The following is a 13,585-nucleotide window of genomic DNA, read 5'->3' on the forward strand; positions in this document are numbered from 1 at the left end:
GAGCTTTATCACACCCCCTCGGAATCGCCTCGGGGAATATAAATGGATTAAATGAGTCATCATAAATTCCTTTTTTACATCGTTGGCCAACAACCGGAGGCAGGCCACGACCCTCTAGATTATCGGACCAATTTGGGCCAGGGTTACGTTATATATCCAGCACATCTCCAAAATAACCGGATCGATTGGAGGGTCGAGCTTCGAGCGTAAAGGGATAGGGTGTAAACGCATGCTAAGCCTTCCCTATGGTCGGTGATAGATTCGTGAGACCCGGGGGCGAAAACTTGCACCGGACGGTTATCCCATCCGCAATCAGCCCGGACCTGATCAAGTTTATCCTCGGTAATGGACGAGGGATATCGCCTTACATCGTACCCTCTATCCGCAACCGAGGAAGGCTTCTTGACTTCAAATTCTTTGTTGTAGTTGGGTTTGGATGGTACTATGTCTAAAGCAGTGGGCTCAATGACTTTTTTTCCATTGGGTTGAGAAGCCGGCTCAGCTCCTTGAGAAGAAACCGAGGGAACATCCTGGAAGGTGGTTTCGGTGTTGGCAGACATTTAGAAGTTATGGAAAAGGAGATTGGCGAATTCGAAAAGGGAGAAGGAACAAGTTAAAAAATAATAAGAAAGAGTGAAGGAGCAGTTGAAAAAATTCAAAATGGCAGAAAAAAGAAACTAAGCAGCACTTTCGATAGGAAAACAACAAATGAAAAGGTTGGCTGAGTTGGTTTTCTTACACACAATGTAAGCAACGAATTGAGGGGAGAAACGGTTGAAATCAATAAGAAATATGAGATGAAGATGATTAGAAGTGGAGAAGAAGAAGGCGAAGAAAGTAAAATGGAGAAATGAAAGGGTTAAAGGCCTTATATAGGCATGGGAACCGAGACGGTTACAGATCCTAGCCAATCGGAGGATGCCACGTGTCCCACAATTAATGAGACGTGATTTGAAACGACGTGCGTTACGGCGGTTACCGAAGTTGGCCGTTCGGGGGTGAGACACGTGGGCGATGGCGAGGACGTGACATAACCGTTCGCCAAAGAAAATGAAAAGATAAGAACGGGTTTATGGAACCACCGTAAGCGTGACTCATCCACTTCCCGTTACTCCCAGAAAACTACCGTCCCGAAAATGCGGGGACTAGTCGCATACGGTAAAAATCGGATATTTACAAGATCGACGGGACCGGGGCGGAGATAAAAAGAGACGAGTGTACGGTCACGAGTGCGCCCTTAGAACCGATGGGAATCGCGCCGGCCGCGTCGACCGGGAAAAGTGAAGCAAACTTGTTTGTCCGACATCTTCGGACCAAACTCGCATCATAGCCGATCCGGTTTTCTCATGACCGAGTTGATTGGGCGTTGGTCCGATTTCGCATTCGATCGACCGAGTTGATCGTGACCGTTAGTCCCGTTAATCAGTTATAAAATCGCCACGCGTCAACATCGTTTTGTCACATTGTACCGACGACCGTACGAGTGTCAGACCGTACGGCCCAACCTTATCCTTTTAGGGTTCGTACGGCCCAACCTTATCCTTTTAGGGTTTACTTTATTCTAAAAGGGCTTTATGTTATATACAAGGCCCATAGGGCAAAACTATAAATAGGGGACACTTCCCTACTTTTAAGGGTTAGCTGGTTCAAGATCAAGAACATTGTAATAGCAAATATATATTAAAGCATCATTTCTCTCTCTCTCTCTCTCTCTTTAGTCCGAATCAATGGATTTTTGTAGTTTTAGCTTATTCTTCTAACACCATTAGCTTAATCTTCTATAGCAACATATTCATTCAAGGCATTGATATATATATTCAGATACACGTATTAAAGCACGTAAATCCATAAATATCTCTCACAAACACAAAATAGATTAAAGTTATTCATATATTCTATACCTCACTTACAAATTCAACTTATTACCCAATTCCGGGGTAAACAGTTATCATTGATACCTTTGTGTCCTTACTTATTATGGCCCATACAATGTATATAATGTACAACTACGAGATACTTATCAGTGAAGCTAAAATGGCCATATCATACTATGTACCGACTTAATTAAAGTTAGTATTCCTCAATCCAAAAAGATTGTTTTATTTTCGCTATTAGTTTGCCTAAAAAAAAAATTAATACATTTTTATATTTAAAAACAATCTACTTTATGAGATTTACAACCACACATATATAAAAAAAATTATTTTTTTAAATTTCGTGCCAAATCAAATTAAAAAGGGAGTGCTTATTACACGTAGAAACTTCTTTGTTGCCTTTTTATTTTTCCAACAAAGACATCACTCACATTCTTACAAACGTGTGGATGATCATTACCAACAGGCAACAACAGTAGCCTCCTCGAAATTTCACCATTGAATTCAACGGTCTGTCTTCACTCTCCATTTTTTGCAAGTCTTTCTCCCTGGCCTCTTCTTTTCACATTTTCATCATTTTCCATTTGTGGAGCTTAAGCATTATCCACCATCTTCATAAAAAATGCAATTACCTAATTGAATAAGTAAATTGATACTTTAATTTCGAGTTCAAATTTTATCAACTGATGTAACAACAACAACATATTCTGTGTAATTTTATAGGTGGGATATGGAGAGGGTAAAGTGTAAGCAGACCTTATCCCTACCTCGGGAGGTAGAAAGGTTATTCCTAAAGACCCCCAACTCAAGTAAAGCATATCAATTGATGTGTGAAAAATATTTTTTTCCATTCAGATCACAAAAAATATAACTATAAGTAGCTATTTATATTAAGCACGAGTTATTAATTTGAAAAAAATGAATAGTAACCTCCTGAAAATCAATCAATTTACAATGTGAACTGTCAGTAAGTATTTTTTTTTCCGTTATCTGGTTGGGCTTTCAAAACACGTTAGATTTTGGTCAATGGCGTTTTTCAAAACAAATTTCACCACAATGTAAGTACTTCCCTTCCTATTACCCTATTTGTCATGTTTGATTTTTGCGTGTCCTTTGACAAAATATTAATTAAAACAGTAATTTGACTAAATTTTTCATATTTATTTTTTATCTCAAATTATTATTTTTGCTTTTATTGCGTTAATCTCTGTCCACAATGTAATTCTTTTACCAGAGGGAATATATATATTTTTTTAACAAAAAAAAAAAAAAGAAATTGGGGGAGGGGAAGGGAAAATAGGACAGGGGATTCAAATTTACTAACTAAGCGAAAGTTAAGGTTCCGTATAATTAATGACTTAATATATTATGATTCGTTTTATTAAATATCATACTATATGTATATGACAATTAACATAATATTTAAGTTTGACCATTCACAAATTGCCATGGATACAAAAGTCTAAAACGAATAGGAGTCGACCATATTAACTTCACAGCCACAGGAAAATAATATTAAAAAAATGGACTTCTTGTCCCTTTGGTCTCTTCCTTAATCACTTTAGCAAGAATACAAATACCATGGAACAAAAGCCATCTTTTCTTGCCCTCTTATAAGTAACAATCACAACAATTATTTAATCCTTCCATATTTGATCAAACCCTTTGCTTAAATCCATTATTATTCTTCTCCAACTTTAGTACTTCCATAGTCATTCATTAATAACAAAAGTTCATTCACTGAATGGAATTTTTCTACAAAGCTAAGGCTGTAAGATTAAAAAGTCATTTAGACAAATACTTAGTAGCAGATGATGATCAAGAAAACATACGACAAAGTGGAAACGGAAAATCAAGAAAAGCACGGTGGCTTGTTGAACTTGTCGATGACGGAAACAGCCATTTTATACGACTGAAAACTACTTCCGGCAAGTATTTAACGGCCTCTGATGAGCCGTTTCTTCTTGGCATGACAGGAAAAAAGGTATGTTAAAATTAGGGTAATCATTATATTCTTTAATTTGAAGTACTTTTATTTACTTAATTATTTTTTCAATACGCTCCTCGAATGGAGTTGTGGCAAGGGGTTTAATTGAATCCGTTTGTCAAAAGATTATACTACTTAATTAGGGCAAAAATGACAAGAAGGATTACTCAGATGGTAAGCAACTTCTGCCTCTAGCTCAAAGTTGTGAGTTTGAGTCAATATGGGAATAGGATGAAAATAGTTTTTTATTATTATATATAAATAATTGAATCCTCTCGACATAAGAGAAAATATTGTTATCCAATAATAAAGGGGTTTAAGAATTACATTAGGTCACATGTCCTAATTCTAGCCGTGAATTTCCTTTTTTTTTAAAAAAAAAAATTACTTCGTATGAAGTTTTGATTCGCTACTGCTCACATGTCAACGGTAAATTTATTATGGACCAAACACGAGATTATTTCTTATAACAAGTAGTCATAAAATTAGACTCAAGATTTTCGATTGCTCTTGTTAAATTATTATTATTATTATTAGATAAAAATATATTTTTATTTACTTAATTATGTTTTTATCAGGTACTTCAAACTTTGCCGGAAAAGATAGAAGATGGGAGAATTGAGTGGGAACCAATAAGAGATGGATTTCAAGTAAAGTTAAAGGCTTATGGAGGAAATTTTTTACGTGCAAATGGAGGGACACCACCATGGAGAAATAAAGTGACATATGATAGTCCTTATAGTAGTAGCACAAAAAATTGGATTTTGTGGAATGTTGAACCTGTAGATGTACCTGAAAATGAATCATTGACGGATTATTTAACGTTGGTTTCGAGTTTTTCATCGGTTTCTGATGAACTTTCAAGTTTGGATTTGGGATCTCCGATGTCTATACATTCAAGTTTTTCTTTCTCACCTAGGATGGCTAAGGTATGTTTCTTAATCATGTCAACTAAAGATTGTTTTGTTTTATATAATATTCCTTAAAATTGGGGGAAAATTCAATGTTTTTACACTCATTATTATGATTAGAATTGAACAGATATATTACGTATTGTTATAGAATTAGCTAACTTTGATACATACATTGTTTATTGCCTGGTAGGAAAAGTGTCCTTTTTATTTCCTTACGTGTATCTGGGGCACGTAGTCATAGTATGAAAAATTATGGATCTGACATATAATATAATAACTATACTTTAATTCGAAATATGTGGGATCTGATATATAATTTTTATTGACAATATTTCTAATTAATAAAAATTCATTTCAGGCTAGTAATATACAAGACTAAAAAAAAAAATTAAGAAAATACTAATAATTCTCTGTATTTTCTATCAATTTTAATCAGCTTTGAGGAAAAAAATGAAATTAAAAAGCCTCTCACCATTTTTCGTCTCTTAGGACCTGTTTGGCCTAGCGTTGAAAACTGCTTAGTTTGAGAAGTGCTTTATAAAAAGCACTTTTAGTAAGAAATAGTTTGTGTTTGGTTAATTCATTTGAAAAGTGCTTTTGACTACTTTTAATAAGCAGATTGTGTTTGGTTATTCCTCTCAAAAAAGTGCTTTTGAGTGTTAAATTACAAAATTGGACATGTATCAATGAACTTTACTATCAAAATTATTTTACATAGAGAAATTATTTTAAACATCTATTATGAAAGAGTTTAGTTTAGTTATTACTTTTATTTAAGTAAAATTTAAAAATACATATTAAAATTTTCAATAACACATAGATAAATAAAAATATTAAATATTGATATAATATCAACACGATGATTTAAATACACTAAAAAATTACAACCAAAATAATATTCAAAATAGAATAAAGAATTATTAATTAGAAATAAATGGATTAGTGAGGGGTATACCTGGTAAATACTTATTAATGGTATGGATATTTTTATCTTGAAAAAAATAATTTTCTGCTTCTGATTTTTTCAAGAAGCAGAAATTTTCTGCCGTAACCTACTGCAAAAAAAAAGCTACTTCTACTTAAAAAAATAGCTTTTTGTAATTGGCCAAACATCTCATACATCGAAAAAAAAAAAACACTTTTGACCTCAAAACCGCTAGGCCAAATAGGCTCTAATTAAACACACTTTTTCATCTGGTATGGGGATTCTTACTTCTATAGAAACAATTTCTTTTTGACATATACTGGTAACTAAATCCATTAATTGGAGTAATTGACATATAACTACTAGGTCACTATTGCAATTGAGCGACAATCTTTTTCACTCAACTACAAAGTGTTATTTATGTCCTTGAAGTCATGATACTTTTTGAGAGTAGTACCTCTTGAACAGGGCATGTTTCTAATAATTCACCATTTTCTTGTATAATCATCTGAGAGTGAGTTGCCCGACTAATCGTATGGCGAAGGATTCTTTAAAACGAAAGCCTTCTTATTAGGACCTTTTTCATTTTTAGTGTTCGAATTCGAAACCTTTAATTAGAAGTGAAGAGATTTCTTTCATCCCAGTACTCTTTTAAGGTAAAGTTGTGAAGTTAATACAGATAGTTGCGCTTTTTATATAAGAGCCTACAAATGGTGTTATAAAGATGTTATATTACTTCACCCTTCAAGATTTTAGTTTGATTGGCGATTCCTGCAATTTTGTTAATAGAAATTGGCTATAGCTTGTTTTATGCGAGAATCACACTTTTGGTCCCTTAATTACTAATAAATTTTATTTTAGTCATGGTATTATCTGACTGTATATTTAACCTTCAAGTGATTGAAATGTGTGTTTTTGGTTCCTTTACGTAGGAAATATGTTATATTTAAATTATTTTAAAAAAAATTACTATTAAATATAGAGTAATAATACAAGCTTAACATAATACATGGATAATTAAGTGGTGAAAAAAATTCAATAATCATGATAAATTTGTAAATATTCCCAAGTAAATGAATGAAATTGAAAGTCAAATGTGCTTAGTCAGATATCATAAAAATTAAAATGTTGAGGGACCAAAAATGCTATTAACCTTTGTTTTTAGTAAACCTTTTGAAGTAATTTGGGGGTTAGAATTTTTTGAAAATATATTTGAAAGAAAAATTTGTGGAGAAGGATAAAAAAATTGACCTCCTTTTTGCTATTGCCCTATCATTTCTGATCTATCTGAGAAGCCTTGGGCTGGAATAAAGAATATTCATAGCAAGACCCTACGTACTTTTTTGATAATTGATTACCCTCTTTTTTCCTTTTCCTATTCTTGTTCCATAAACCAACCTTTATTCCAATGATTTTTTTACTAGAATAACCAAAAAGAAGATAAGTATCATGTAGCTATCTTCATAACAATTACTGAATTTTAACTTTTTCTTCACGTAATGCTAGATTGTAAACGTGTGATATAGGTCAATTTCTAGATCCATACACTTCAAAAAAGAATTTCAAGTATTGAATCAAACTACCGACCTAAAAGTCCACAAAATAGATATGGATGTCGACAAAGTTGATCCAAAGAAAATTATACTTCCTCTAGATACTATTTTTTTATTATTTCATTAAAAGAAATATATTAAAAATAGTTTAATTTAAATTTTTTATTTATACATAACAATATCATTAGAAGCCACTAATTTGAAAAGTTTTTTTTTTTTTAAAACTCCGTATCAATTTTTTTTTAAAATTTTAATTTCTCGTCTGGTGGCTGATATCCACATAGAGTCCGATTAAATTCGGATCATGTGTTGCCCAACGGATTGATTTCCTGATCCTGGGGCTCGAACCCAACCAAACTCCCTATCACTCATAAGGAGGAAGTAACCTAGTAGCTAGAAGCTATTTTATTTTTAGAACAAAAAACTAAAGTTATATATTTAGTTATACACTACCAATACAGTTCAATCTATTATAGTAGATTTTTTGTTAGCCAAATTTACTATTTTTGCTCTCACCAATCAATATAATCATAAAAATTTAACTATAATTACCTTTTAAGTAATTTAACCGAACATGAAAATTGAAAAGTATACACTCCATCTTTTTCTCTTCCTTAATGAGTCCAATTTTGACCATGTCTAAATATAGAAAAAACTTCAATCGGTTAAACAAAAAATCCTATATTTTCTTACGTGTCAACAATAAACGCGGTTGTTTTATTAAAACGTGCTGTCACCCATCAAACATGGCTGTCATCTACTGTATCATCATTACAACAAGAAAATTTTCTAACACCAAAGTCTTCATCACTTCCTAATATAAAAATACTCAAAAAATCATTTTTTCCCCATAATTTTCATTAGGGTGTTTACCATTTGATTAAAAACCGATTCAAACCGCAAACCGAACCAAATCGATTTAATACATAATTGTTTGGTTTTTGGTCAAAACCGATTCTTCATCTTTGTTGTTTTTTTCTTTGTTTGAACAGAGTCCATTAACAAAAAGACCAGCAATGGAGTTATTTCACAAAGCAAAAGCAGTACGTTTACAAAGTCATCATGATAAATATTTAGCAGCTGATGAAGATGAAGAATCAGTAACACAAGATCGTAACGGTGCTTCAAAAAATGCAAAATGGGTTGTTGAGTTCGTTGAAAAAACAGACAACGTTATACGTTTAAAAAGTTGTTATGGGAAGTATCTTACTGCTTCAAATCAACCTTTTCTTCTTGGTATGACTGGTAATAAAGTCTTGCTAACTTTGCCTCAAAGACTTGATTCTTCTATCGAATGGGAACCTATTAGAGAAGGTAAATGACTATTCTTTCTATTTCAATTTGTTCGTGTACTTTTATTTTTAGTCTGTTTAAAAAAAAATGTCTGGTATATTCTACCTGGAAAAAGAGTTAAAAATACCGTTTAGGGAAAAGGGTCAAAAATACCCCTCTACTTTGGAAAAAGGACTAAAAATATCCTCCAAACTTATTTTTAGCCAAAAATACCGCCTGAAAAAGTTTTCAAATATACCCCTGGCTTGATGGAAATTATCCGCCAAAATAATCCAAATTCATTATTTAAACCCGCTCCATCATTTAAACCCGACCCAACCAAATAATAACTCATAAGATCTCCTTATTCCCCCAATTCTCTCAAGCTTCATACCTACGTATTAGGGGAATAAGGGGATCTTATGGGTTATTATTTAGTTGGGTCGGGTTTAAATGATGGAGCAGGTTTAAAGAATGATTTTGGGTTATTTTGGCGAATAATTTCCGTCAAGTCAGGGGTATATTTGAAAACTTTAAGGATGAGAGGGTTATTTTGACCCAAAATAAGTTCGGAGGATATTTTTAGCCCTTTTTCCAAAGTAGAGGGGTATTTTTGACCCTTTTCCCTACCGTTTACTTTCTTTTATTAACTAAGTTTGTCCTCCGCCGTTATCGAAAGTTAACAAAATTACCCTCAATTGGATGGATCCCCCAAATGACCTCAAGTCCCCAATTTCATTTAAAATTATCCAATTTCGGTCGGGTCTGGTTAAAAAGGGAAATTGAAAAATTGAGGTTGATTTAACTTTGGTAACGGTGGGGTATAAATAACCCAACTTATAACGGAAGGCAAGCTTTATTTTTGACCCCTTTCCCTACCTAAGTGTTACTTTCTCTGTCCCAAAAAGATTGCCTTACTTTCCTTAGTAGTTTATCCCAAAAAAATTGGCATATTTCTATATTTAAAAATAATTTAATTTTATGAGATGATTTAAAGTCACACAAATAGTGAGGCTTATTTTGGACTACATATTTTAAAAGTTTTTTTTATTTCTTAAACTCCGTGCCAAGTTAAATCACGATAATCTTTTTTGGGACGGAGCGAGTATTTGCTTTCTTAAACACCGCGTTAAGTCAAAACTTGACAAGCGTTTTGAAATGAAGGGAGTAAATCTTTGAAAGTGCTGTATAATTTCCACTGTATGAAAATAGCAAAGCAACATTTCTGTTTGGCTATAAATTCTAACTAGACATTAATGAAAAATTACAAATTCTAACTAATTTTGATTTTCTACAACTTTGAATTACTTTTCAGGTAAACAAGTGAAGTTAAGGACTAGATATGGGCAATTTTTGAGAGGTAATGGGGGATTACCACCATGGAGAAATTCAGTGACACATGATATTCCGCATAGGACAAGTACTCAAGATTGGATACTTTGGGATGTTCATGTTGTTGAAATATTGGCACATTCTCCGGTGCCAACGCCCGCGCCTGCAGTGGTGAATCATTCGGATTCGTTTGCTTCGGAATCTAGTTCTCCTACTACTACTGGTTCGTCGAAATCTTTCGGCTTTTCTAGACAAGAGGTACTACGAAATTTGTCCAATTTTTTATCTTTATGTTTAATGGTTTGTTTGTTTTGCAAGAAAAGGTTCAAATTTGCAACTTAGGAAGTATCTTAATTTTACGTCTCCATTATGTTTTGGAACCATTTTGCGAATTAGCAAATTGTTTCCGTTACTTGTTTATTGACTTTATTAAGGGGTTGTTCGGAATCCGGGATAAGTATTTGCTGATACTGGTATAAATTTTTTGAATGGTTGTTAGGGGCTGTTTGGATCCTAATCCGGGATTAAATTAGGGATTGCATTTATCTCATGTTTGGTTATGTGTATTAGCTGATACTGGTATAAAGTTTTTAAACCAAAATCTCCCATAGTGGATGTGGGATAATAATCCATGGATTATTAATCCCTGTATAACTCTGTTGGGAATCAAACCACACCTAAGAGAGCTCCAGTGTGAGCCGGATGGAGTTCATGTGCCAAAATATTTTGGGAAAAAAGTTATCCCTCAACTTCTGACTATGGTTTAAAATAAGACCCCATTGCACTTTAGTTTGGAGCACTTTATGGTTATGGACAAATGCTAGATGATTTGTTACATAAACAGCCTTGTATAGTACAAGAGTGTTTTTTTACCCTTGTGGCTTATGATTATTAGTATTAGTCTTTTAACATGTGGTGTTCGAGTGACGAATTAAGCTTATTTTATCATCTGCTATTGTCTATATATAGAAGTGTCGGGTGAACCTGTTAATTTCGATGTGGATTTAATGATTATTATGTCATGGTACTCAATTATCTCTCTTTTTAATTTCGATGTGGATTTAATGATTATTATGCCATGGTACTCAATTATCTCTCTTTTTCCTTTTCCTCTTTTGGCAGTCAAGTGATTCTTTGGTTAATTCGCCGCCTAAGTTGGGAGATGGAAGGCTTATATATTATCACATCACAGACGAATTTGGAGAAGTTGAAGAGGGAATGGAGGGACTTTGCATAGCTTTCAAGGGAAATAGTGTTGAGGATCTAAAGAAGAGATTGGAGGAGGAAACGGGGCTTGAGGAAATTACTGTGTGTACTCGGAGTCCTTTGAATGGGAAGCTTTATCCTCTCCGTTTGCAGCTTCCTCCCAACAATGCAAATATGAATGTTATTATTTTGCCATCATCATCTAAAGGTGAGACTTCTACTGTTCTACTTGTCTTGAATTTGGTTCCATTTCGTGGAAGTTTGAATCTTTAGGTCCATGATTCAGTTTCAGCATGTTTATAGCTATCAAAATAACTTAAGAGGTTTTTTTACATGGAGACTGTAGCCAAATTGAGAAGCACTATTGTGAATATGCACTATCACTCACTGATGCTATTGATCCTTAAGCTTTTGTGGGGGATTCGCCAAATCACCAATGTCTCGTTGAGTCATTCATGCCTCTGTTCTTGAATAAAGCATCAACAATTTCCAGCCCTCGATTTCCTTCCAAGTTCTAACCAATGTGAATGAGTCCTATGTTGCTCAGACTCTTCAAAATGCAACTGGGTGCGTGTTGGATCCTCCAAAAATAATGCATTTTTTGAGGATGCAACACAGGGTGCTACATCATTTTTGAAGAGTCCGAGCAACATATGTTCCATAGGCAATTAAGGAACTTACTACGAAGGTTATGATAAGATTACTCTGTGGTTTCAGTATTAGGATGAGAGTATTGCTTGTGTTCTTTGGCCAACTGATATTGTTATTAGTTATTACCACCCGACTTCATCATTCCTTCCGTTACATAATTGGAATTTTGTTGAATCCCATACACAATGAAGTTAATCTTATTGGTGTTGTCAAGCCCTTCTTTTTTCACCGTTCGATTGAATATTTTTTTGCAAATTACTGTTGAATTCATCTTTGTCCCCGTCAATCTATTCTGTTTCTGTATATTCAGCTGATTGTATTCTCATTGTTCTTGCTAATGTGTTAAAGTTGTTCTTGTGGTGTATCAGAGGCAAAAGATTTGGCTACACCAAGAATGCCATTGTAGGCCAACGTGGGGAGCACGTACACGGATTGATGCAGTAGATGGATGTAGCTGGATTTTTGTATTAGTAAGATGAACGTCATCTAAAAGTATCTCCATTGTTTATGAAGCATTTGTACATAAGATTTTGAGTGTTATGAGAGAGTAAATGAAGATGATAGCTACTAGAATATCTGTTCTGGATGTTAATATCATACACTATCCCACGGAATGATGAAAAATGAAGAATTCCTTGTTCATTATTCAGGAGGATATTTCTTGAACTAATTTTGTGGCAAGAAGTTTGCTGTTGTGTTCTTTGAAAATTAAATTGAGCACCATTGAGAATGAGGTGTACCACTTTCTCCAATTTTTCTATTAAAAAGGGTAAGCTGGAAGTTGTACTCATTTTTTATTCTAAAGGAGAAAAAAGGCAAAAAAAAAAAAAAATATCACCTAACGTTGATTGCTAGTCTGGTACATACTTTAGGCTCAACGTGTTACCCAACATGAATAAATAGTTCCACAACAGGTTCACTAACGGGCATAACATAATTGAGGTTCATTTAAATACCGAGATATAGTAGAGAATTTTTACATTATCATAATATTTAAACTTCCTAAATGTCACTTGTGGGATTACTATTTACTGGTATGTTATCTTATAATATTTTAAACTTGTAAAACAAGTAACATGCCTATATTTCAATTTAGATGGTTCATGCAATTATTTTTAAGAGTTAGCTGACCGTGTGATTTTTTTTTATACACTGTATATTGACGTCAAACTCAATTGAGATAAGTGGCGTTGTTCTGTTTGGATTTGACGCATTATATGTTTACTTCCCAATTTTTAAATCATTTCTCTTTTCTTAAATCATTACGTAATACTAGCTGTTTTATGACGTAGGCAATAGCCAATTCTAGTATGGATAGTTCACCTACCACAGCTCACAAAAGCAATAATTTACAACTAATCTTTTATTTAATAAAAACGTCTTACAAACATAAACTATGTATTCACAGTAGATAAAAAATCTTACAGCAAAATGTAATGCTGCAGGCGCAGAGAGAAGTGCCTGAATTGACAATTGGATTGACAAAAATAACTGTACATTATTTTCACTAGTAATCTTTGCAGGTACAGGACCCATTATTAAAGTGATGAAATCTAACATAGATGGGAATTGAAGATTTTAAATTTATGAGTTCCGAATCACACTCTTTTTGTTTTTGATTTATGGATAAATTATTTATACATGTTAAATGAACTTCTTACTACAAATACATAGCTTAAAGTTACTGAACTCTTCCGAACCCGTAATGTCTATTATGGCACCGCGACTCTGCCCCTGACCTAACACGATCTCTAACAATAATTTCCACATCAAAAGCTTCCGAAATTAATTTGGTTACATTGTGGCTGTCATGGCAGATACGCAAACTCTTGGAAATGTGTATAGGAGTTCCCAGCGACGGTAAAGTTTAT

The 13,585-nt window shown here is 33.6% G+C and overlaps 1 protein-coding gene across 2 annotated transcripts; it reads left to right on the forward strand.

Annotated features, from left to right (window-relative positions):
• The first annotated feature begins 3,380 nt into the window (after window positions 1-3,380).
• Window positions 3,381-12,359, forward strand: LOC132067177 (uncharacterized). Of its 2 annotated transcripts, none has more exons than XM_059460327.1 (6): window positions 3,381-3,858; window positions 4,440-4,790; window positions 8,246-8,567; window positions 9,841-10,115; window positions 10,980-11,271; window positions 12,083-12,359. In XM_059460327.1, the coding sequence occupies exons 1-6, from the start codon at window positions 3,619-3,621 to the stop codon at window positions 12,118-12,120; spliced, it is 1,518 nt and encodes a 505-aa protein (XP_059316310.1). In that variant the 5' UTR covers window positions 3,381-3,618; the 3' UTR covers window positions 12,121-12,359. The 2 variants fall into 2 exon arrangements, with proteins under 2 accessions (XP_059316310.1, XP_059316311.1); XM_059460328.1 differs by having other exon boundaries at window positions 3,770-3,858; window positions 4,726-4,790.
• The last annotated feature ends 1,226 nt before the right edge of the window (window positions 12,360-13,585 follow it).

The sequence above is a fragment of the Lycium ferocissimum genome, chromosome 8 (genome assembly GCF_029784015.1).
Source record: "Lycium ferocissimum isolate CSIRO_LF1 chromosome 8, AGI_CSIRO_Lferr_CH_V1, whole genome shotgun sequence".
Taxonomy (NCBI): domain Eukaryota; kingdom Viridiplantae; phylum Streptophyta; class Magnoliopsida; order Solanales; family Solanaceae; genus Lycium; species Lycium ferocissimum.

What these genes read in the sequence shown, in the direction of transcription:
- LOC132067177 (XM_059460327.1), top strand. Translation starts at nt 3,619, where the DNA reads ATGGAATTTTTCTACAAAGCTAAGGCTGTAAGATTAAAAAGTCATTTA. An exon ending in TTGGCATGACAGGAAAAAAG is followed by an intron (nt 3,859 to 4,439) that starts GTATGTTAAAAT and finishes TGTTTTTATCAG; the next exon opens with GTACTTCAAACTTTGCCGGA. An exon ending in TTTGCCATCATCATCTAAAG is followed by an intron (nt 11,272 to 12,082) that starts GTGAGACTTCTA and finishes GTGGTGTATCAG; the next exon opens with AGGCAAAAGATTTGGCTACA.